Source organism: Enoplosus armatus, chromosome 4 (genome assembly GCF_043641665.1).
Source record: "Enoplosus armatus isolate fEnoArm2 chromosome 4, fEnoArm2.hap1, whole genome shotgun sequence".
Lineage (NCBI taxonomy): Eukaryota > Metazoa > Chordata > Actinopteri > Centrarchiformes > Enoplosidae > Enoplosus > Enoplosus armatus.
The window spans coordinates 3,634,208-3,660,316 of NC_092183.1; the positions used below are offsets into that span (position 1 = coordinate 3,634,208).

Consider the following 26,109-nt stretch of genomic DNA (forward strand, 5'->3'; position numbering starts at 1 on the left):
TAAAGCTCCTCTGCAGCTGGCATTGTTGTTGTCTGGATCCTGCATTTACTCATCAAATATTGGGAGACACATTGTAGAGCGAGGATTAGAGTGGGAACATATAGCTAAATTACTAAACTGCTTCCTGACAACTGTGCACTCTAGTCTTGGCAAGACTGTCAGAGTCAGATGACAGCGCAGGGCTCTCTCTTTATTGTGGCCATTTTTCTTTTTGCCAAGGCAGAGGAAGCTTTTGCCAGAAATCTGCGAAAATCTGTCCGTGGAAATCTAAAAAAATGTGTCTCGTTTTCTCTCACTCTTCTATCTCTCACCCCCTACTCCCTTGTTCTCTTCCTCCCTCTGTGGGTGTTTGGTACACTAAGTGCTTCATGATTGCCAGGGCCGTGAGGAGGCACAATCGGCGGAGGCGTCAACAGCCCTCAGCCAAGTGTCCTTGCTTCCCCAAGTGGCTTTTCTGGCAGCGTTTTGGTCGAGCAACAGCGGAGTCAGCGTTATCCAGTCAGATAGCAGCGCTCAACAACAATGCTGCATGGCAACATGATGGTGGCATTTCCATAACAACTCCTGTGTTGTTCATACATGGAGTCATTTGTCACGCTTAAATGTCATGCAGGCTCACCACATGTGGATTGCCCAGACAGTAAAAGTGCTTATGTGTGCATTTCAGCAATCAGGCTTTACACACACAGGTTGCTTTTTTTTTTATTCCACTAAACCAGGACCGTGTCTGCTATAGAAGGAAACAACATGTGTGTACAGGAATGATAAAAATGTTTCTCACTGGCATCCAAATCGTTACAGTCAAAATTAGACAAAACCTATGTTTGTGGCTAAAACTGTGTATCCCTGAGTGGAACATTTTGTCATATTGCTGCTTCATGTGGAGTCTATAACATGTCAGAAAATAGTGAAAATACTCAGTTTATTATAACAGTATACTCAGTATTGTTGTTTCAGCATACATCATTTCTATTATATTTGCTAATTCTAAAGATGCAGGTACTTCTGCAGCCAATACATCATATAAACATAGCAACAACAAGCACTCAATCCTGTCAAAATGTAAGCCTTTCAACAGGTACTTTGAACTGTGGAGGTGTGATATGTGTCTCATTTATTTCTTACCTGACAGATGAATAAAAGACAGAGAACATGTTGACTGTTTAGAGTTAGTTACTCACACCAGAGACTTTCATTATGAAACTCTCATGAAAGGAATAACTGAGAACAGTGTAGCCAGCTTTAGTTCTTATTGTACAAACATGATTTAAATAACTTATTTAAATAGTTCTTCTATAGTTGAGTGTGTGGGGAGGATCACTGCTTGGATGTTTGTCAGCTGTGTTGATGTTGTGCTGAGCTGTGATTCTTATCAGTGTGTTGCTGACAGTGAGAGCGGTGCTGCTTGGCTGGCTTTAATTCACACACTGTTGTCACTCTGATGATGAGGGTGAAGGCAGGTGGGTTTTTTTTTAATCTGTAGGGATGTACGAATACTGATGATTAAGTATGAGACAGATTTGGGGATCAAAAGAGGAATAAAGGTATCATTTTATATGTGTAACAGAAGAACAGAAGGTTTTGATCTTGAAGTAATTCTCTGAAACACCTCCTCAGGTTGACCTGATGTTTCCCTGATTTGTATCTGAGCACATACTTCTGTCTTTGCTATTTCTGTTTCTAGACAGTGTCGGCCACGATGCATCAGCCAGTTATTAATTAAAGCTGTTTCTAATCAACAGTTTTAATGCCTTATTATCCCACCCACTCCTTTTGGCTCAGACGTCTGTGTTTACCACTTTGAAACTGACTCAGATACGGCCAAAAGTATGTTTTTAATGTATTGGTGAGCGGTGGTGAACTGAGCAACTGATTGATTAGTTCACTCACTTTTCTCTATTGTCCTCTTCCATTATTTGCCTGATTTGTTGTTGATGATCTTATTTGTTTATGATAGTAATTAAACATACAGTTTTAGCTTTAAAGTATTAAAGGAATAGTTTCACATTTTGGGAAATACACTTGATGTTAGATGAGAAAATTGATACCACTCTCATATCTGTATGGTAGATATGTGTCTGTAGCCGGCTGAGGTTAGCTTAGCTTAGCATAAAGACGGGATACAGATAGCCTGGTTCTGTCAAAAGGTAGTCCACCTACCAGCACCTCTTTTGTATGGAGTGAGATATAGCTTGTTAATTAGTGAGCTTTAGAGGTGCTGGTTGGCAGATTATTTTATTCAGTATTAAGGTTTCAAGGATAGATGCACGTTTGACGATCTCTTCTTCTCCTCCCCTCTCTAGTGGGCAGTTTGCTGTGGTCAGAAGATGTCGGCACAGGAGTACGGGCGTGGAGTACGCCGCCAAATTCATCAAGAAGCGGCGCAGCAAGTCGAGTCGGCGAGGGGTGACGAGGGAGGACATCGAGCGGGAGGTGAACATCCTGAAGGAGATCCAGCACCCCAACATCATCACGCTCCATGAGGTCTTTGAAAACAAGGCAGAGGTCATCCTGATCCTGGAGCTGTGAGTGGCCCTGTCTTCTTTTATTCTTCTGTGGGCAACAACTGGGCAAATTGAGATTTCTGTGTTTGAATCCAGAATTACAACATATTAACAGCATATACATTTTTAGATCAACACCTTCACAAAATGGTAGTGGTTCCAAAAAGACAGACCTTTTTACAAACATGGTCACAATCGAAGCTGCAGAGGCCAAGATATCTTGAGTTTTCATCCTTAGTGTGGGTGAAGCTCCAAACACGCTGGATCCTTCATTTCCCTTGATTCAATTTAACCGCATATTTCATCACACCGTTCCTTCTCATGCCCAAGCCGAGATAACCCTGATGACATCAACAGCTCCGGAAAACCTAAGAAGAATATTCAACTGTTTTCAAAGACAAGTAAACTGAACTTCATGTGTAAAATCGGTGGACTGTCCCTTTTTAAAAAGCAAATATAAAAACTAAAGTGTTACAAGTCATCATAGTAAGCAGTGTTCAAGGTGTATTGATTATAAACAGTGACTGTAGCTGTAACCTGTTACAGGCGTGTGGCTCAAGGCCACTCTTTTCACTGAGCACCAGTTGGACCAGTTTCACCAGGTTACTCCAAACACTGTAAGATAATTTATGTTTATACTACAGCTGACACGCTTATTCAGAACAAATAAGCACAAAAGCAGAATACTCTAGTACGCCTCAATTACTAGGTCACCTTACAGCCAGCAGTAATGAGTGTAACATTGAAAGCTGCAGTTGCAGGACAACATTCCCGACCAGTGATCACATACGAAGAAATAACGAGCACAAAACCGGCCCACGCCTACAGTACAGCGCGTGTGTGGATAATAAGTCTATGGCTCATTTCCAGCTCAGAGCAGGTCACTATGGTTAGAAATCATATCTCAGTATTTTTAAGGCTTTATTAAATGCTTCAGAGGAGAATTAACTTAAAGTCAGAATGAAAATTAACTCTGAACGACCTTCAATAAATGCCACGAGCTTTGCACAGACCAGTGCAAAAATGATCTTATTTATCATTCTGAAGCTGTGATGTTTTAAACAACACAGAATTTAAATTTAATCCAGAGAGTGAACTCATCAAAGCAAGCAGTCAGTAACCACAACATGGAGCACATCTATGAACTGGGTGTTGTTTTCTTCCTCTCAAACATTTGTAGAATTGTTCTAATGTTTCCCCATTCCCAAAGCACAAAAGAAGTTCTCTGGAGAGCCAGCATGAACCCCTCCTGCTCCTGATTAGATTATTATAACTTCAGGGGCTGTTAAAGTTCAGGAAAAACATGAAAACTGGTCCCATCTCCATATAATAACCCAGGCAATCAGTTTTCTGAATGCATTTGTGGATAGATATATGCTGTTCAGTTGCACAATGATGCTCGAGTTTATATTTACAATGCCCAGTCAAAATAATTGTACTCCCCCGTAGTTTGGTCCGCTTCCCAGCTGAAGGCTCAGTGTCTTTTGAAAAACTGAGCTCCCCAGATTTGGACGGCTTCTGCAAGGATACAAAAATCATCCTGTGCGTCAACAACCAACCGTATCAGTCCAGCAGCCCCTTTGGTTTGCAATAATGCACACTTGCACCTCAATGCTATCAACATTGTCCGATTTTTGACAATAAGAAAAGATGAATGCAACATTGCATTGCATGTTGATTAACCTGCCAAACAGCCTAAAACTAAAATCTCAGGATTACCTCTAAGAGAAGGTGAAAAGGTTGGGACTCTAAGATACAGTACTAACTGCACATTATCCTCGGAAAATGCAAAAAACATTGCACTGAAAACAAAATAGCTTATGTGACTGTGATGTATGTAAATGACTTCTGTTCAACACAGTTGCTTAAGAGCAGCCAGTTTTCAGTGTCTGGTAATGCCACTGCTGAAACTCTGTCATTCAAGCCATTAGGCAGGATCCATCGATTAGCTTTTCTTTTGAGTTATTCACTTCAGTTTGTCTTTGTGTGGGCAGAATAAACCCAGACGATGCCAGTTCAAATGTCTGAGAAAAGTCTCATTATTTCTGAGGTGTCTTTTTAATGCAAGGCATTATGGGAAAGAAATTGTAATTCGCTGTGCAATGAAACGCTTTATATAAACTTATGAATATATGTTAAAAAAAAAAAAATTGTCCTGAATTTAAGTAATTATTTCTTATAAATCATAAGAGGTTGTAAAGATTGTAGAAGAAGTTGGTTGGTCAATGATGCTTGAAACAGCTGGGGAATTTTGGGTGTGGTGGTCTCTGTTATTGCTGTTGTTTTTGGGGTGGTAACATCTCGCTTGGGAGGATCTTCACCTGATCTTCCTGGACTCACTGTGTAAGACTGGCCCATTATCTCTCGCTCTCTCTTCCAGCTGGCATCCATCCTCACTTGTTTTGGCTCCACTAACACCTCCACAGCACATACTGTATCTCACACATTCAAGCTTTGCTCTCACTGAGGATATTGCTCACTTCCACACTGCATTGTTTAATTGTGTCAAGTTCAATTTAAATAAAGGGGTTTGTGTAATTAACCTCTTGCAGGACTCCCTTTGTGTTACACTCCCTGAGCTGTTATGCGACAGGGGAAATGGGGCCTAAATAAGTGGTTCATACTCCTTTTTCATGTTTTAGCTTGTAAAAGTGAAAGGAGTCTTCAGAAAAACATGGTGCAATGTTACGACTCTGTGAGGTACATGATCAGCATTTAAAAAGACGTATCTATCATGGCAGTTTCTTTTCTTTACCAGTCTGTCCTGGTGATATAGCCCATGGATTCCCACAGCACTAGCAACCATTTGATAGGATCATTTGATTTGCTCCTCAGGAACTCATGTGATGACATGCTTGTCATTGTTATGTCAGTCAGGCTGCGTTTGTGTGTGCATGTTGCTATGGGGTACAGTGGTTTATACTTCCTGTATTTTATTGTTTTATTATGTAGAGTTGTCACGGCAGCTGTACAGAGCCAATATATAATGGAGCTGCTGGTTTTCACTGATCCAGTAATTTATAACTCAAAATATGAACTCAGGACCAAAGCTAACCAAACTTCATTAATGAGTTAAAATCAGGGTTTTATGAATTAAGGAGGTCATGTTTTGTTTAGAGAGTGATCCTGTTTCAGTTAAATCAGCAGGCAGGCGATGACTCAACTGTTAATGCCAAGCTTGTACCATTAATGCTCCATGGCAGCTGACAGTTCACATAACAAAAGGACAATGTTGAGACATTCATTAACTTGTTTTTTTCTGCCTGGGACTCTTGTAGTGGACTTGACTGAGAGTTGTGACAGCGTCTGACACTACAACTTACAAAGAGCCAAATGCTGGGAGAATTTGTCTGTAGTAATAATCTCGATTCACTTGCACTTCATGGTATAAATTACAATACCAGAACACTGCTCCTGGTTCTGCATACATTACAATTAGCATTCAAAGCTGGTAGGGGGACGTAATGCTGTGTTTTCGTTTTTCTAGCCCTGGGCAGGTAAAACAACAAGTTACATGTGGATTGCTAAAAATATTTGGCTTCATGTTGTGCCCCTTTGTCCTCCACATCCTCTCTTCCTCCTGCTGCACTCTGGGTAAATACAACCTTGACAGCGACTGTCCTTTGGCGTTGAACATTGACCAACCCTTACAAAAAGAGGCAGAGGTGACATGTTCGGGCAGAAACCTTCTTTCCTGTCTGTGAATACCCGTTTACACCCCGTTAACCACTGAAGCAGATGATGGAGTAAACATCCGAGATACAGAGTGGGTGTTTGGTGGGAGGAGAGGGTGGAGGTCCCAGCTGTGCAGCTGGTCTGGTGTTTCCTCCCTGAAGGGTGTGTGTGTGTGTGTGTGAGTGATAAATAATATGGTAATAATGGTTGAATAAACGAGAATTGGCAAATTTAACTGCGACTTACGAGTCAGTTTAATTCCTCACATATATTGTAAGACAAACGACGTGTTTGTATGTGCGTATGGCTGAGTGAACGCTCAGCGACTGGAATAAGCATGGCTGTAATTACAGTTATCTACACTCTTCCTCTCTCTTCTGCTTTCTCCGTCATACTTCCCCTCGCTGCAGGCTTTCACTCACGTTGTCACGCTGTGACCATGATAAATCCTCTGTCTCTCTACTTCTTCTCCCTTTAAGTGCTGATTCACGCCTTGGTTTTATTAAATGATCTTCAGTTCTGATTTGAAATGGTCCTGAACAGACCTTTATAGGCTTCGATAGATAAAATGTAAGGTTATGTCTTGGTAGCGATTAGCAAGCGCTGATACTGATATTTTAATAACAATATATATTATATAATAACAAAACAATATAATTAAATTCTAATGGGATTAAGATAGCCATGACACCAAAAACTGAATTAACATGAGTTGACTTTCAGCCTTTTACATGATAAAATGCCCAAAAGTAGCCAGAAATTGGTCTGGGTCAGTATTGTTCATTAGTCCTGATATTTCACTACTTTTTGTGCCGTAATTATGTTCATTTAGGCAAACAGTGTTGATTTTCATTTGATAAATTACTAAATGTTTTTCATGATTCAGTGAATTATCACATCTGAACTTATTGCTTCTTCTTTTAACTTTATCCTGTTAATGTCACCTTCACCCTGATTAACATTCCTTCAAGTTCTTTTTCTTCATTTGAAGAGAACAGTACAAAAACTCAAGAAAAACTTGCTCAATAAAACAAACTTGGCTCAACCGCTGGGGCACATTCTTTGTTCTTTGTTGTTTTTAATGGAAGGTTTTCATTATTTAAACAGCGCTGGATGAAGTGTACTCGCGACGTGTAAATTGGTCGCGCTCTAATGCACCAGGATGATTAGATTACATCAGCTCAGCTCTGTTAAGCAGGGATTTGTAGCTGGCTCTGATCTGAGAGATCTCGCATTTTTAATTCTCTCCCTCTCTTTCTGTCTCCTCGTTCAGTGTGGCCGGCGGTGAGCTCTTCGACTTCCTGGCAGAGAAGGAGTCTCTGAGCGAGGAGGAAGCCACTCAGTTCCTCAAGCAGATCCTGGATGGAGTCTTCTACCTGCACTCCAAACAAATCGCCCACTTTGACCTTAAGGTACTTCAGCAACTACAGACACACAACAACATCATCCGTCAGTCATGTATTCCAAGCAGGAGTACATCAAGTATAATCGAGACAATAATCGGCACATTAATCGAGAAAAGAAAGAAAGTATTTGTTTGTTGAAGCCCTATTAAGCACATGCTGAAAAGTCAGCACGCATCCTGAATCCATTTGATTTTAAGTGTGCTGTTGGAGACACTAGTGTCCCAAAATGCAATGCACACACTTTTCACAACATTTTTACTTGTCATAGTAGTAAAAGCACAGGTGTTACTAATAACATGAACAATGGCAATGATGTATTCAAGTGTCCCAGTAAGCTGTGACAGTGAGACAGCATGCACCGTACCAGGAGCCTGAAACTGAAGCAGCTAAATGGAATTCAGCCATCATTAATTTATATTATTTTTTATATGCTGTGAAACATGTTGGGAAACTGAAACTGTGTATTGTGAAAATGTTATGAATACTAGTATTTAGTATAGAGACACGGCAATAGATGCTAAACTCATGCGTTTGTCCTTCATAGATCCTTTGTTTCAGACAGTTCAACAAATGCAAATGAGACTTTTCAAGTGATTAGTTGGTATTGTCCCCAAAATGAGAACCAAAGCAGAAGTGTGCAATTTTAGAGAAGAAGAGATTCACTCTTCTGATGATTTCCGTGAAAACACTTTGGACACAGAAGATGATGGCAGCTGCTTGTTCAAGGTCATGATACGTTTAGACAACACAGTTGAATGTTTTCTCTGAAAAGACTCGTCCTACACATACGCAGGACAAAACCCCCCAAATGTTTTCCTGTGATCAGAGGTCACAGTAAAGTGTTCCCTGTTGTTCAGCCCCCCTGGAGTACTTCGCATCCAGCTCACTGGAGAACTGGATTTGCAGCATTGTGTGAATATGTGCCTCTTTGTGGACCTCTCCTTTTATATCAGTTTCTCTTTGTAGCTATGTTTTTGGAGCCAGTGCATCTGAGGCTAATTACCATGACTAATCTTTTTTGGGCTTATTTTTGGATTCTCTCCTTTTTATCATGGAGTGTGTGTGTGTAGTTAAAAAATCCTGAGGGGGGAAGAGGAAAGGTCATAGTGTACAGACGCGCTATAAAGTACTCATGAATATTCATTTTATCTTCTTGTACATCTTAATTTCAACCGTTGTGTTTTCAAGGTTAGGATTATGCTTGAATTCTAATATACTCCTTGAAAATGCTTAATTTTCAACATAATCTGGTGTTTCATCGACAAAATCACAAGTTTTCTACTCTGCTCTTCTACTCTTAAAAAGCTCTACGAACCCCTGTCACATCTCAATCAATATCATTGATCAGTCGTCCACTTACGGCTGCACATGTGGCGTCTTCTGAATAAACAGTCCAGACTAACTCCTCCACTTACAGAACAATCTTCACAAATCATACATCAGAGTTCAGGACATTCAGCCTCCAGGTTTGCAGAAAGGAATAACGTCTGTGCTCAGCCAGCCACTTCTGATCAATGCTCGAGCTTTTACCAACCGCTGCAGCCTCCGCTTTGGATATTAGCTACCGTTATTCACTGTTCATCAGACCCTCAGATTAAGATTTAATTTGTTTAGTTGAACGACTGTAATGCCGCAGTAATCCACTGAAAGGTCAGTGTCTTTATCTGCTATGTTCACCCATATCCTGAGAACATCTTGTCCTTTTTACTTGTGTTTGACACCATTTAAAAGACGTTTTGTCAATTTTAGTTCAAAGCTTTATATATCGGTTTTTATGTGGATATTATGCAGCCATAGCTATATCATAACAAGGGGCAGAAATAAAAGCACACCAGATGATGTCTCTGACCTCTTTAAACGGCCATTACACCGTTTCTAATGACTGAACAAGGCTGGTTTCAGAAAGTTATTTTCTTTTTAGAGTCAAATCAATTCTACAGAGACGGTGATATCGCCAATCAATGAACTCATTGTGCTCAAGAGCCGGGGGGCATTGAAAATGTTATTCAAGTAGAAGTATGTAAGTATAATCAGGAAAATCTACTACTACTACTATTAAAAGTACTCAATGCAGTGAAATGTCCCTGTGACTGATATCATTACATTATTATTACTCATGTATTAATGTAAAAGCAGGGTTTTCCTGTTGGTAAAGGTGGAGCGGACTTCAACTAATGATTATTTTCATTATGGATAAATCTGCTGATTATTCGCTTGATTAATTGATTGATTGTTTGGTTTGTAAATATTCTCTTGTAACAATATTTCCCTCTGTGATGTAGTGGAGTAGAAATAGAACGTGGCATGAAAAGTCAAGTAAAGTACAAGTGCCTCAAATTTGTTCTTAAGTACAGTACTTGAGTAAATGTACTTAGTTACATTCCACTACTGGATTTAAGGTATTCAAATTATGCAGACGGAGAACTAAAACTGTTTGTAACCCACATTTGACATTATTCTCCTTCCAGCATTAACATAAGCGTATCAGTGTTGACAGAGCAGAGAACCAAACCAACGAGCTGGAGATTGGTTGTATTTTCTCAGAGCCTCCTGTCCTGACTGTCCACAGCCAGCCTGCTCTCGTCTCTTCCCAGACTAAATCCTCAAGCTCGGCTCATAGTCGAGCTGAAAGGATGAGGTTTGGAGGGAAGATGGCTTCGTCTAAAAGAAGCATTGTGTCCTTAGGAATGTCCGGCTTCTGTCGTTTGGCTTTGCTTAAAGCGCATCTTTGCCGTCTTTTCCTTCTCCCACTTCCTCGAGAGGTTTTTACTTGTGTTTTGCATGGGATTTCCATGGCTGATGAGCCTCCTTCCTGCCAGCCTGTTCCTGGTTTTGTGTCGGACTCTGCTGCTCGATCCCTTGTGCACACTTGTGTCCTACACTGGTGATTTAGGGGCCAATTTTTAATTCTAATTTCTCTGTGAACAGTTCCAGTTTGCACACCTGCTTAGTAATAATAGCTTAAAAAGAAAGGGTCAGTAGAGAGTTTGGTCTTTATAAAAATGCCCAAATTGGCACTCCACTTGTCCCCGTCCCTCTGTCTGTCCTCCCTGTCTCCCGTCTTTCTCCGTCTCACCTTTTTAACTGTCTCTCTTTTTTCTTTCTTTCCAGCCGGAGAACATCATGCTGCTGAACCGCTCAGTGCCTCACCCGCGCATCAAGCTCATTGACTTCGGCCTCGCCCACAAGATCGATTTTGGCAATGATTTTAAAAACATTTTTGGAACTCCAGAATTTGTAGGTTAGTATCTCTTTGTGTGTGTGTGTGTGTGTGTGTGTGTGTGTGTGTGTGTGTGTGTGTGTGTGCGTGTGTGTGTGTGTGTGCTGATGAAGAATCGTGTTCTTGATCCTTTATTTTCTCGTTCTGCATCTCGTGTGATGTTGAGAGATTCTGCTCCGATGAGTTTGCACAAATAAACTCTCCACCCTCTCTTTTCTATACATGCACAAACACACTCTTACACACACACACACACAACCACACACACACAACCACACACACACAACCACACACACACACAGTCACTGCACCACCCTGTTTTCCTGGCTCTGTTCCAGGGGTTGCGTATTGTGAGAGCAGGGGCCAACTGTGCCATAGGGACTAAGTGAGAGAGACCTGATAATAGACTGGAGATTATCAGAACTGCTCTTTCTTGCCAACACACACACACACACACACACACACACACACACACTCATAGACACATCAGTGGCCCTGTCCCATCTCCCCTCAGCTACCCCTTTGCCCTGGGTGGCCGCCAACACTCCCTGTCTGCCCCTGTCCAGTGCCAGTGCCCACTATTGGCATCATCCAGGCCAAAACCAGAGCCTGTTCCCAGTTCAACAGGTTGGCAGCAGTTAAATGGTCTAAATAAAGATGAAGTGGCAGAAAGCCCATACTCTGAGTTTACACAGACATGGATAGCCGCTCTGAAATTGATCAACTTAATAAATCTTAATGTTAGCGTCTATAGTGGGGTGCAGTTGTCTCGATTTTGTCTGAGCCAGAGCTGCATACCTAATCAGAGAAAATGTAGAGGTAAAGTTAGTGTGTTGTGTGTGTGTGTCCTTTGCGTGTTGACCTGAATAGTAATAATCTTCTGTTTTGTGCGTTGCAGCTCCCGAAGTAGTCAACTATGAACCTTTGGGCCTGGAGGCAGACATGTGGTGAGTAAAGAAAAACTCAATCTGCTCTACCACGAGAATTATGTACATATGCTGTTTGCGTTCTTATTTCTGAAGAGCATCTGCTGTAAAGTAAACTTATGTTTTACATGATGCACAAATTGTTTGACGTTAAAAATCCCTCCTCTTCCTCCTTCTTTCTCCCTGCCTCTGCTCAGGAGTGTCGGTGTGATAACCTACATCCTGTAAGTATCTGAAATGCCACCAGTGATGACGGATAATTGTGTGAAACGTGAAACATGTATGAATCGGAAACACGCGTCCCCGCAGGGTTATTACGACAGCCTCTTTCACCTTTATGTGCACGTTTTCTTAAAAACCCCGGGGCGTCGTCACTCACTAAACATGACAGTCAGTCAGGATGTTTGTCGAGACGTAAAGAGGTGCTCTTTGACCTCTCTTCACGCTGCATGTTTGTCATGAATTATGTAACAGCCTGCAGCAAGAACCATCCAGCATATTAAAAAAAGCATATTTTATTTCAAGACTGAAATTGGCTTCTTATTAGATATCCAATATATGTGAGTCATTATTGACCACATCATAGAGGCTCCCTCCTGACTTTAGTTACATCAAACTGTGAAACCTGCCGTTACTGGCTTTCTTTGAACTATCGAGTGTTCTTGAAGTAGCCGCCTGCAGACATGTCAGCACAGTTTAATTCAACAGCGAGAGAAAAGTTCATGCCCTCTGCGACCCACAGATAAACTGCTGTTGGCTCTCGACGATGCTGTCCTCCTCTCTTTATACCCAGCTACAAGGTTTTGAGCTCCCACACACCTTTATCCTTCAGAGAAACACCTACACGAAGCCAAACACAGAACGTGCACACAAAACTGCATTTTACCGCACAAACACGTAGAGAATAAATACAAGGAAAGTAAACGTAAATGCCAACACAAACGTTATTACATAATAAGTAGCTGCAAACGCTTCACATTAGAGGAGTAATATGTAGGTGCTGTTAAAATGATACATCATTTTGTCTGTACGTTACATGCACACATACATACTGTACACATACACACACACGATCTTTGTTCATGCTGTCCACCCACACAGCTGTCACAGCTCTGCCTGGCAAGGTAGAAAATAGATCATTCACTGCCGATTATCACAGCCGAGCAACAGTGAGGTGCACTTACTGCTCATCCCCTATTGTAAAAACAAAAAGACAACGTGTTGGGGGGGGGGGGGACGGCTGGGAATAATTCAATAAGCGATTTGAGGTGATTTTTGGGAGCATCTCCAAACCTGTAATGGGAGTGTTCTTGCATGAGTGGTGAGCCGATTGCTACAGAGTAATGAAAGCTGCATTAAAAAGCTCCATTAGGCAACTCCAAGTAGTAGCAAAAGGTACTACCGCTTCCGTTTTTATGAGAGTTTGAAAGACTTTGCTTGCCTGAGATAATGTAACCTGAAATCATTTTGGTAAATGTGGTGAATCAGCGGCGAATGGTGCAGCGACTCTCTGCTCTGCTGGAGACATAATTTTCCACATAAAAATTGTGTATACTGCATCTTTAAGTCTCATTTGGGCAGCGTTTTGGGAAAAACAGTGGATAATATGTTGCCAGAGAATCCTGACTTAACACTTTCCTGCTGGTTTTACTGCCCTGCTTGGTGAAGAACTGCCTTAATTACTTGTTTGTTTTGAGCAGCTGCACCTTACACAGTCGATAAATTCATACATTTCCATTCAACTTGAGCTTGACCTGCACCACCTCCATGTCTGTCCCTGCTGGCGTGTTGATTAGCGGCTGGTGCTGACGAGCTGGAGAGGTTTGGGTGGAGAAGGGAAGGTTTGTCACGGACTGGTGTTTAACTGCCTGAGCTCTAAGAGACGGAGACCTTATCAACGCGCATGAGCGCTCAGCTCTTGTGTGTGCTGTACTGTGTCTTGTTTTGTCCATTGAGACATACTTTTGTCTCGTGCACATTATCCCCCTCGCTACATCTGCTTATTTTTTTGTGTTTGTTGATTTGAGAGGTATGAAAGTGCGTTAAAACTCCTGCACTGCACTCAAACCTCTTCCATATTCATTGGAGCCGTCCAGCTGGCTTTCCTGTGATAGTGTTTGACTAACACACCAAATACTTAAGTTTGATGGCAAGGCTTGACTAATGAGTCACCATTAGTTGCTCCGCGGCTCTGCAATCACATTCCCCCATCTACGAGTAGTGAGGTCCCAGTTTTGGTTTCGAGGGCCGAAGCTAATCAGCAGCGGGTGAGTTGGTGTTTGAACAGAAGTCCAATGTATTCCCTTTCCCTTTGACTACAAGACCCACTGGGACAAGTTAGATGATGAGAGAGCATTAGTAGATTAGATTGGAGGTTCTGAAGTTGATTTAAAGCATCAATGTAGAGCTGAACATGCAGTCAAAAAGAAATGAATCAAATTCAACTTGTCTGAGGTGCGTAATTTTTTCAAAACAGATGTTTGACTGTATTGTCTTGATTGTCTCTTTGCTAGACAGCAGTCAGTGTGTACACCTCTAACCTTATTGTCTTCCCCATCTTGCAGTCTGAGCGGTGCGTCTCCCTTCCTGGGTGACAACAAGCAGGAGACTCTGGCCAACGTGTCGGCCGTGGACTACACGTTCGACGAGGAGTTCTTCAGCAACACCAGCGTCCTGGCCAAAGAGTTTATATCAAGGCTCCTTATCAAAGACCCCAAGTATGTGTGAGCCCTCTTGTGATATTTGAGACAGGAATTTGAAACAAATCTGCTTCAGGCAGTGACTGTGTTGCTATCATGTACATGCTCTCTCAGGTATAGTAACAGCACAGCATGAGCTGGATGGAAGAACATTCAGACAGTTATAAAAGAGTGAACAAGGGATGCAACTAATGATTATTCTAAGTCTATAAAATGTGACAAAATGGTGAAACATGAAATGTGGCCATCACATTTTCAAATTGTTCGCTTGTTTTGTCCAACCAATAGTCCAGAGAATATCGGGCATTTTTGCTTGATGGCTGCAAAAAGAAAATATCAAAACTTCTGCACATTTATCTCCTTTGCAAACACTCTATTCAGAGCTCTGCTAACGCTCTCACACTGCGTTTGTTTTTTTGCATCCAAAACCTTGTTGTAGAGCGCTGTAGTTTTACTTGACAGATGTTTTACATGATCGCAATTCATTTTCTGCCAATCGAATAAAGGATTCATCGACTAATCTTTTCAGCGCAAACAATCAGTCAATTCGACTCCAAATTCACGATTTTATTTGAAGACTTCATTTCCAAAATTCCATAAATCCATTTTGGGAAAACACCCTCTGAAGTTCATCCTCCTGAGTACATCGAGCGTCAACTAGGGACTTGAAATTACAAAGACAGCAGCCGTTTGCTAGTTAGAATCCAAAAGTAATGCAGCATTATAAATAAAATGTTCCATCTTATCCACATCTCTATGAAGATTCTAAAATAATTTACTTTAAAAGACATCATTCAAAACATATTCTCTTTAATTGGTCTCATTTTTTAAAACTCTGACATGAAAATTGAATGTAGGCCCACTGCAGATACAAAACCCTCTTGTCACTAGAGACGATAAACTGTGAACGTCTCTCCTTCATTACCGAGCTGCTCTAGCAACAGCTGAATGGCTGCAGCTACACTTAAAAGACTACGCTCTCGCTCCTGCTTCTGTTTCTCCAGAACAATGGAGCGAGAGAGTGAGGGGGTTAACAGGGGTGAATAATTATGGGTGCGGAGATAATTTCATTTAGACCGCATAAAGTAAGAAAAGAGACAGTGAAGGGCGGGCACCGGCTGCTTTAAACAGACAAGAGTGACTTTACAAACTTCAACTAATGGGGCTTTTAGAAATCCCCCGCCGAGTGCATCAAAACGGAACGGCTTTTAATTGATCCACATCGTGAGCAGACATGGATCCACTCAGCTGGCAGGAAGATTAATGAAAGTTCCCTTGAAGATGACACGCATAACTGTTCAATAATGTTCACCATGACACTGTATCACACCAGCGTAGTCGCTGTTCACTGTTATACATTTCCTCACCTAAAATGTGCAAAGACACCATCACCCCTTGAGTTCACTGTTACCTCCGTCAGAGTGAAGGTTTGTGGGTTTTTACTTTGACTCAGGTGACTCAGGTGTGTGTGTGTGTGTGTGTGTGTGTGTGAACACAGAACAGCCCCAGTTGGAAACAGGGATGTAGACAGGAGGAAGTGGTGTGTGTACTGGACCACAATAGTTTCCCTAATGGTTATGTTGGCTTACGTTGAACATACTGAAACAAAACGTGTTGTTGTGTTCATTGTTAGTTTACAGCAGTTGTAATAAGGGATGTGGCATCTGTACTCTCAGTTCCCTTAAAGACTAGCTTGGCTTTTATTGAATGTTAACAATGTTTGATAAATATAATCTGTGTGTGGATGGAGAGGTGACTTTATCTTTTGAACCTTCTTGTTCCCTGTTTTCTCAGATGAAATAGTTTGTTTCAATACCTTATTTGAGGTGTTGTTTAAGGGAAGTATGAAGAGTTTCAAAAAGGACAAAGGTCAGTGTAGAAAATAAAATTGGGGATGAGTTCAGAACAAAGTCATTTAATTACTTATACATTTCATAAAAATATAACATTCAATAGTATTTTCATTTATAGGATTTTTTTTGTTTGTATGATCACATTTATATCAGCTAAAGCAAAAACGTATTGATCGCCCCCTGGTGGCTGGCTGCAGTGTAGGTCTTAAACCCCGCCCCCTCCATGTTAGCAGATGGGACATGGGCCAAACAAAAAATCAAAGTCATTTTCGGTAGTTCTTATCACACTTATTGACTGTGGTGTGCACATGATTGGGCCAGACTGGTGGGCGGGACCTTGATACCGCGGCTCCACTCGCCGATCACTACTGCACAGACTCAAACTCTCCAGATGACAGCGGCCATATCTTATATTTCTCATATTCTTTACACAATCCAGGATGTCAAGTTTAAGTAATGGATCCATGAGTTTGATGGCTTATTAACTTATAAAACACTGAGACAAATGTTGACTGATGGATTTAAGCTAACCTACCAGAAGAAACAACTTCTTCGCTCTTTCGAGGTTTAGAAAGGATTATGATGACTTTATTGCAAGGTGGCATATTTGTGTCTCACAAGTCTGTAATAATAATTTCTTTACAGCTAAATGGGAGTGACTCTTTCTTACATCCATTTGCACACAGCTGTGTTTGCTGCCTGTGTTCATGTAATCCCTCATTCAGCCTGTCCACCGCTTTCATTTCAGTGTCTCAGACTATGAACAGGAGTTAAAACAGGAATACAACTAGTAGTGCTTCTGGTGTCCGTTACAACCTCTGGTGCTCTTGGAGGGAAAATTTGAAAGATAGAAATTGAAATGTAGAAATGTATTTTGAAAATCTGCTAGCCTATATTTATTAAAGGCTTTATTTTTAACCACCAACGTGAGTGCCTGGAATTAGATTTTTTTTATGCCACATGCCACCTGTGGATGAGGACATATTTCTTCCTCTTTAAAATAAAAAGTAATTGACATTAATGTAAAGTTTGGTTAAAAGTGAATTCTGTTCATACTTCATTGCTTTTAGTATTTAAATGCTGTGCCATGCCAGAAAGCAGAGAATGAGACTTAACAACTCAAGGCACTCAATTCATTTTTATATATCTTCTGTTCACAGAAAGAGAATGACGATTCAGGACAGCCTCCAGCACCCCTGGATCAAGGTTGGACTCTTTTAGCTGACTGATCGCATCTCTATTTAACCTAACACATAAAAAACACATTCGCAGTCCAGTAAAGTTGAAAGTGTTTTATATTGTGGCAGTAGCTGATTGTTGAAAGAGCTTGGTTTTACAAGCTTGCATGTTTACCCAAATGGTTCCGTACCAAATGTATATTGCCAAAGATATTGTCATAAGATTTGTTTATCAATACATTTTCTAATTGTGTTTGTGAAACCAGCCAAAAGACACTCAACAAGCACTGAGCAGAAAGGAGTCGGCTGTCAACATGGAAAAGTTCAAGAAGTTTGCTGCTCGAAGAAAATGGAAAGTAAGTACTTCTCTGTGATACTGTGATTTTTACACTCCAAAACTCAATCTTCAGGAAAGACCGATTACTGCACGTTACAAGAAAACGTGCCCAGTAACTCATGACATCCCGAAAACGCACTTTGACAGCTTCTTTCCAGAAAACCTCCTCAGACGTTGCACTTAGATGTCACCACAATTGCTGCAGGCTCGCCATAACCATCAGATTTACCGCCAGTGCTGCCTTAGTGGTCGTCTCCTTGTCTGTTTTGGTTCGTCACGGCTGACCCAGCATCGCGTCTGGCCTGCAAGTAATGCAGGGAGTGTTTATCTGTGGCGGTTTGGCGGTGCTGTCATGCCATGTCTCTGTCTTCAGCTCGGGCCGCCTCTAAGAATCTGGCACACTGGCAGCTTCTGGCTTTGCAGTAACCTCGATTTGACTTTGAGTTTATTTATTTCCACGTGTAGAACGAAGCCGAGACGGAAATATGCTTTGATAATTAAGATTTGAAAAGCCTGCCAGGTTTATGAGATATCTCTCCAGATTAACCAAAATTAAGAGAGCAAATAAAATCCAGCTGTGATCGAGATGAGATTCTGTTGATTTTAAGCCCAAAAGGCAGAGCTAATAGAGTCCAATTCAAGACTAACACCCGGTGTAATAAGGTCTGTAAGCCTATTTTCCTTTTTAGATTGTCTGCGTATAAAACAAATGGAAGGAAGTTTGTGAAGAACATATGATCAGTTTACTTTGTGTATAGATTGATGAATGCTCTTTTTGAACTGGTGTTGGATGTTACAGTTACAGATGCGCCGCTGCGATTAACCCTTTCTCTTCTTACATTTTCTTATCACATTTTTTATGTGTGAATGAATGTTAAGTCACCTAACATGAAGGACAATGGCTTATCAAAGAATGAATTAAAATGAGTGAAGTAACTGAAGTGAATTTAAATACAGCAGGAAATTGCTTTATGTCTACACCTGCCTGTTCATGGTCCCCTGAACACGACTTGACATTAACTTGTGCTCATTCATGAACCGCCATTCTTCTCTTTTCCAGCAATCCGTCCGACTTATCTCCTTATGCAACCGCCTGTCCCGCTCCTTCCTGTCCAGAAGCAACATAAGTGTGGCTCGCAGTGACGACACGTTGGTAAGACCTGGAGATCTGCTTCTGTGTTGACGTCTGAACAGTCGGTACAAAAAGACATTAAAGTACGGGACAGCCAAGATCTTGATCCAAATTCATTCCAGTTGATTGGGTTTGCAGCTGTTAACACCATCAAGGCTTTAAATTGCACTTGAGTAAAACATCTACAACAGGAGAACCATTACTTTTATCTCTGCAGTCCCGTCCTATCTTTAATATGAGCCAAATCAACGTAATTGACAGGAGACTGGCGGCTTAATGAGTTTCAGATTGCTTTTATTGAAGTGCATTTTCTCATTAGGACCCCGAGCTCTCAGTTACAGCTCCGGTATTTCTAACTCGACAATCTCTGTGAGAATCTTGAGCTCCTACATGTAATTGATCTGTTACTCATTTCCCCACAGTTCCCCACAGTTCCCCACAGTGCCACAGGTCAGGTGTTTGTAGAACTGTTGGAATTTCAGTGTGTGCAACCTTAAAACCTGGTTGAGCTTATAGGAATGTGCCTCCAGAGAAGGAAACTCTCATTAATGTACTCAGTTTGTACACAAATAGTGATATGAAATACATATGAAAGCTTTCCTGTTACGTGTGTGTGTCTATGAGTTAATAAAGCCTGTGAGATGTAAACACTGTAGCCTCAGCGAGAGGCTTAATCATTAACAAAGCACTGTCAGCAGGCCAAGGCCAGGCCCAAAGCATTACTCAGCACATTGCTTGTGTCTCAGGTGAGCTGGCAGGTAGAGCGAAACATGTCGAGGATGCTGCGCCCCCTGCAGTCTACAAGCAGAACTGGCAGTTGACAAGCTTTCTAATAGATCATTGTGTTTATTGGCTGAGCAGCGTCAGGTTTAAGTGCTTTACTTTAAGACTCTAAGACGTTGTTTGTTTTCTGTGTTGGAGGCTTTATATCAGAGGGTGGAAATATGTTGTGGATGGGGGTGTGACAGCTGAGAAAGTATTAGTAGTAGGGCTGCAACTAATTATTATTTTCGTTTGGTTCCTTGTTTAGTCTTTAAAATGGGCTAAACTTGAGTTATTTTTATTACTGTGAATTCCTATTTTCTCTTTTCCTGATAACCTCAATGTTCTTCAACATAGAAACACAGGAGTCACCTGGATGATTTTATGATACTATAGTTTAATGTTATTCCAGCTTTGTTTCCACCGCCATGCCTTTTCTGTCTGTCTGGTTTGGCAGATGGCTCTAAGTGCTTACAACCCTCACGAGCCTCATCGCTGTTGCTATGGAGAAGAAGTCAATCAGAGATGTGAATCGGAGACCCATTTCACAAAAGATTGTTGCTCACCAATAGCAGATTCATTTTCACAGTGTTTTCACAGGACCTTTGCATGGTTATTCATGGGACACAAATATGGTGAAAATTAACTTGAGTTGATGGGCTCATCCTTGCAACACCGATAAATAATAAGAGAAACTCACAGATGAATGGATGATGCTCCAACAAAAGAACATTTTTTTGGAGAGTTAGCTTGCCGAGGTAAAAAGGCGTATAAGGTTTAGCCTCCTGTAAAAAAAACAGAAATAACTTTTTGAGGGACAAAACAACATTACTCATTCCCACTGCCAACCCTAGTTTTCCCAGTCTGTCTGAGAGTTGTATTTCTTTAATCCAGAACCACGGGTCACATAAGGAGTCACATTAGCGAGAAATACTGTCACCACACTTTTGTGGATGTTTTCCCCTTTTGTTATTCTGAAGTGGTCACTTACCAGCAGGCTGTGACCAGAAGTCTACTCTGGAGATGGTACACATCAAAGAGAAAATAAGGTAGACTGCTGAAACCTCTCTATCATGGGTCATGAATTGCAATTTTCAGAAGGTAAAAAAATCCCAAATGACTGTGTTGATAGTGAATCCCCAGCAGGCGGTTTGCTGCTCGAACATATTTGTGTTGTGTTTGCAGCTCTCTAAGGTGGTTTAGTCACGGCTCCCCCAGCAGGGAGGTTATGTTGAGGAATGTGGCTGGAGTGTCACGCTTGGCTGAACGAACGCTACATCAGCCTCCCCTCCTCTCCTCCTCACCTCCTCACCTCCTCACCTCCCTGCCTTCCTCCTCCTCGTGTCTTTGTGCAGCAGAGCGTCACAGCTGATTTCTGGCTGAAGGTTATTGGGTCACATGTCACAGAGAGGGAAAAAAAAAAGGAACTTGATATATTTGAACCTGAAGTGCAAAAAGAAAAGTCTGTTTGTTTCTGTGTGTGTTCATGCATGAGAAAAAGATGAAAGAGAGACTTAGGGGAGGCATGTGATAGAAAGAATTCACAGGCTTAATGTTCACAGGATTAGATCATCCTGTGAACAGTAGAAGAGTAACTATCTTTCCCACCCGTCTAGGATGAGGAAGACTCCTTTGTGATGAAGGCCATCATCCACGCCATAAACGACGACAACGTGCCCGGTCTGCAGCATCTGCTCGGCTCCTTGAACAGTTACGACGTCAACCAGCCCAACAAGGTGACAGACACGGAGATAGTGTTTCCTGTTCCTTTTTTTGAATAAATCCAAACCTCCAACTCTCAGAAAAACAAACACGCACATTTCTACAGAATTTACAGCCCAGTCTATCAAAGTATGCAGCGCAGACCACGTCCCCCCACATACACAGACTAGTTCAGCGTCATCACTAAGGCAGCTGATTGCTCAGGGATGTCGTAACCATTCGTCAAGGTGTCCTCGTGTTCTGCCCTGATGCAAGTATGAAGCCTCTTTTAAGGACTGAATGGGAGTTCCCGATCACGAGATCAGGACGTGAATTTTGTGTAGCTCCTTAATTTGTAAGTCAGTGCTTCATTTTCAAAGATGGCTCACAGGGAAAACAGCAGCTTGGTCTGTTACTGTCTTGGTTTTTGTGCGTGGATATAAATATGTTTAAATATTTAAACAAACTCCTATGACGTAGTATTACTCATAAAGAGAATCTGGCATGCAGCAAAGTCACAGTTGTTATCACTCGAAAATGGTCTCCGAATGTTAATTTTCCACCTGAGCCAGTTCTGTCTTAGCAAGAGGTAATTTCACTCAAAACACTGTATGACACCAGGCGAAAAGACAGAAGTCTCTTCACTATGACCATCCTAAACAGAAGAGCTTTCCATAATTTAAAGGCAACAAATCAGCTTCTGAACAGCCAGTAAAAAAACACATCTACATCATCTACATTTATCTCCATGTGTCTCTCTGTCATAAAGAGAAACTAGTGGATGATACAGGAATGGAAAACCGAGATGTTTTGAAGAGGACAGGGCTGAAATTAATGATAGTTCAGGTGTGGCAGTTTGTTTATACAATAGCCCAAAGTACTCACAGTTGCATACATTTTATGAGCGAATGAGTTGCGAAGTGCAGAGAAGAGCCAAACATTTTGTTTGTCTTTACACCCGACGACCTGATGGTCAGGTACATATCCTGAACAACTCCCTCATCTTCATTCTGCTCGCTGTTTCAACGGAGAAGAGACGCTGCTTGTTGACAGCTGATGGGCGATGGGCGGACGTGATGTTATTAAACTCAGTGAAGTGTAGAGGAAAAGAGAGAAATGGGAAGATATGAGAATCTAGCAATATGGAGAGGAGGAGGAGGAGGAGAATAACCCTACAGTTAGTGACAGGGGCCTTGAGAGAGGGTTATAAAGAATGTAAAAAGGCAAATGAAAAAAAAAACCCAAGCCAGATTTATAACTTTGTTCTATATTTAATCTCAGGAACTGTTTCAGAAAAGGTCATCTTGCCATTTTCTTCAATCCTCTTTCCTTCTTTTCTTTTACCTCAGCTTGTATTACCATCACCATGCAGACAATCTAAGTCGAATCTGTCTAAAACCTGAGATGCGTCCGTCCAAAGTAATTTCCTGAATGCCTGAACTTTTGAAGAACCTGTGTGAGAACATCAGCCTCGTTCGCCATATGTTCTTACGTGTAATTAAGTGCTGTTAGATTGAGGCTTGCAGCTCCATCTTTAGCACACATTGAAGACACATAAACACATCACGGTCACTGAAAACTGAAACTACAATGTGTGTGCATTGCAGCACGGGACTCCTCCCCTCCTGATCGCAGCCGGCTGTGGCAACATTCAGATCATCGAGGTGCTGATGAGAAAAGGTGCGGAGATCCAGGCCCATGACAAGGTAAAGACTCGTCTGTTTGGTGTAAACAGTGTGGTTCTGACAGCCAGCTGTGGAGTTTAATAGACTGCAGTAATGAAGACTGTCAGACTGTGACAGACTGTCATTTGGATTATGACGGGGGCTATCTACACTATAAATGTACCCATGAACTCATTGCACTCAGCTCAGCATATGCTACACTGGTATGTTTTAAATAGTCCTTTTAGATAGATAGGTGCTTGATCCTTTCAGTAATCCATCCATCTGTACATGCAACAGCTGCAAAATATATAAACTACAAACGTGTTTGCCAAATAAATATGAAAATCTGAATATTTCTATGAATAAAACTTACTTGGTTCTGGCTTAAGATCTTGAGAGGCTGGCAAATAATTCAATATTATGGTCATTCGACTTTCAGTGGAATCATATTGTGATTACATTAGCATAAAGTTCTGCCCAAAGTGATTTGTAATTATGAAATAACAAAAAGAGTAATTGAAGTTGTTTTGTACACACTGGACGTAGGGCTGCACTTAATCATTACTTTTTGATAATGGAATAATCTGCTGATTTATTGTCTCAAATAATCGAATTGTTCAAATGTGTCAAAACATAGTGAAAAACATCCATCACAAGTTCCCAGAGCCCAAGGCGACGTCTTCAAATGTCTTGTTTTGTCTGACAAACCAAAACCAAAAGATTTTTAGACTAACTGAGACGCCGTAAATCCTCTTGTTTAAATCAGCAAGAAGTGACAAAGTATAAACTGTCAACAACTGGCAACCAGCCTGAGAAGGCAGGATGCTAACACATCCTCCAGAAAGATGCTGTGCAGTATTAAGAAGGATGTGTTCATATCATCTGACAGCAGACTCCGTCCCAAAGAGCACGATTTTAGTAAAGGTCAGGGATAAATCCTGGACTTTTCTTCTCTCTTGAACCTCCAGAGTGGAGCCAACGCTATCTACTACGCAGCGAGACACGGCCACGTGGAGACCCTGAAATTCCTCCATGAAAAGAAATGCCCTCTGGATGTCCAAGATAAGGTGAGAGTGTGTGTGAGTGAGTGTGTTTGTATGTGTGCAGAAACACGCACGTACTTACTACTACTCACCACACGCAGCTATCTATCAGCAATTACTCACACACTCCTACCCATCAAACCTCTTGAGGAGCATCGCTTTGATTCTCCAAAATGCTCAGATACACACACACACACACACACACACACACACACACACACACACACACACACACATATACATACACTCACACTCACCACATTACGTACCTGGGGAGAAAACCAGTTACTGTGGCATTTTATCAGCTTATTTGCTGTTGCTATAGAAACAGATCTTGCTGAGAAAGATGGGTGTGTGTGTGTGTGTGTGTGTGTGTGTGTGTGTGTGTGTGTGTGTGTGTGTGTGTGTGTGTTTGCTTTTGATGCTGGTGTGTAGCCTCGATCACAGAGCTTGCTTGGGCAGACGAAATCCCAAAAGCATTTTCCAATCTCTTCAATCATTTTGCCCGCTGGTGGTGTCCTCTCCGACGCAGAGCAGGGTCCTCCTCCACCAGACCGGAGCTAATCTGCACTCCAGGCACTCTCCTGATTATTATCCAGTTCCTGTACAAAGATCATTAAAGTTTCATCTTACTTTATTACACGGTAACCCCCGAAATCACAAACTGAGGTGTCTGTGTGGAACCAAATGATTATCATGTGAGAAAGAGAAAGCCATAAGAGCTTTCAGCACCTTTTTAACAAGGTGACTCTTTTCTCTCTTCTGTGTTTTTATGTAATTCCCCTAATTAAATAGATCTGTAAAGCTTTTTTTCCCCAACATAAATCCATTAGATGTTATTTTAAGCGGTTCACTTTCCCACCTGAACGAACGCGGCGTCTTGGGTGTCGTTTCATATAAGCAGCTTCTCTGCTAACGAGCTTGTGCTCTGACTGGCAGCCATAAAGTTAAAGCTGACGGATCGATTCCTAACGAGACCGACGTCTGCACACACGGGACAGTAAAATCTGAAAGCCTTGTTTCAGTGGAAAGTTGCTGATTCGGCGGTAATGGCATGACGAACAGGAATAGGCGTTTCACTTGCTATACCTCAAAGTACGAACTTGTTCGTCAGAGGTGATCATATCCCAGAATATCAGGGCTTTAAAACCAGTAATTATTGTAAAAACTCCAAGACATTCTGTTGTTTTATTTTAAGTTGTGGTTGACATAATGTGTATTTTAACTGCTGATGATTTGTTGATATTGTGTTAATTCTTTGTTGTCTCCTCCAGTCTGGGGAGACTGCTCTTCACGTGGCGGCTCGCTATGGCAACGTGGATGTGGTCAGCTACCTGTGCAGCATCCGGGCCAACCCAGACCTGTCTGACAGGGTAAGCCCATGCGCAGGCTACTGGTTTTTAGAGAGACCTTTCTGCAACCAAAGGACCCAGGTTTTATTCTCTTCCCTTCTACGTTTTCCATCTCCAGGAGCAGGAGACCCCTCTGCATTGCGCTGCGTGGCACGGATACTCGCCAGTAGCCCGAGCTCTCTGCCAGGCAGGCTGCCATGTGGATGCAAAGAACCGGGAGGGGGAGAGTCCGCTGCTGACCGCATCCGCTCGGGGCTTTGTGGACATTGTGGAGTGCCTGGTGGAGCACAAGGCCGATCTAGAAGCGACGGACAAGGTGATCAGAGCTGAACTCAGAGCTCAGTGCCACTCTTTAAATGAATGCAGTATGTTGACTTAACATAACTGCTAACTTTTCTGTACAAGTGTTTTAAAAGCAATGCAAAGACAATAACACAGTTTTATTGTTGATTTCTTTATTAGAAAGAAAGATGGGACACAGTTCATTGAACATTTTGTTCCTCATTCGGGTCAGAAATCGGGTCATTTGTTCCCAATGCACCTCTAACATAGATGGACACATAACTATATTCGTTCCCAGAGGGTAAACTAGTGTGGTCACTAGTCTGCAGACAGGTCAAGTCAGACAGGTTACAACGAACCAAGCACCGACAT

The 26,109-nt window shown here is 41.7% G+C and overlaps 1 protein-coding gene across 1 annotated transcript in view; it reads left to right on the forward strand.

The window, feature by feature from the left end:
• The window catches only part of dapk1 (death-associated protein kinase 1), a 67,994-nt gene that overhangs the window by 22,054 nt on the left and 19,831 nt on the right, over positions 1-26,109 (forward strand). The window contains exons 3-16 of the mRNA XM_070903727.1: positions 2,304-2,525; positions 7,453-7,591; positions 10,697-10,826; positions 11,704-11,752; positions 11,929-11,955; positions 14,296-14,448; positions 17,444-17,489; positions 17,728-17,817; positions 18,859-18,951; positions 21,309-21,428; positions 23,001-23,099; positions 24,029-24,127; positions 25,378-25,476; positions 25,574-25,771. Of these exons, the coding sequence (XP_070759828.1) occupies positions 2,304-2,525; positions 7,453-7,591; positions 10,697-10,826; positions 11,704-11,752; positions 11,929-11,955; positions 14,296-14,448; positions 17,444-17,489; positions 17,728-17,817; positions 18,859-18,951; positions 21,309-21,428; positions 23,001-23,099; positions 24,029-24,127; positions 25,378-25,476; positions 25,574-25,771 (1,564 nt within the window). The remainder of the gene's footprint in view (positions 1-2,303; positions 2,526-7,452; positions 7,592-10,696; positions 10,827-11,703; positions 11,753-11,928; positions 11,956-14,295; positions 14,449-17,443; positions 17,490-17,727; positions 17,818-18,858; positions 18,952-21,308; positions 21,429-23,000; positions 23,100-24,028; positions 24,128-25,377; positions 25,477-25,573; positions 25,772-26,109) is intronic.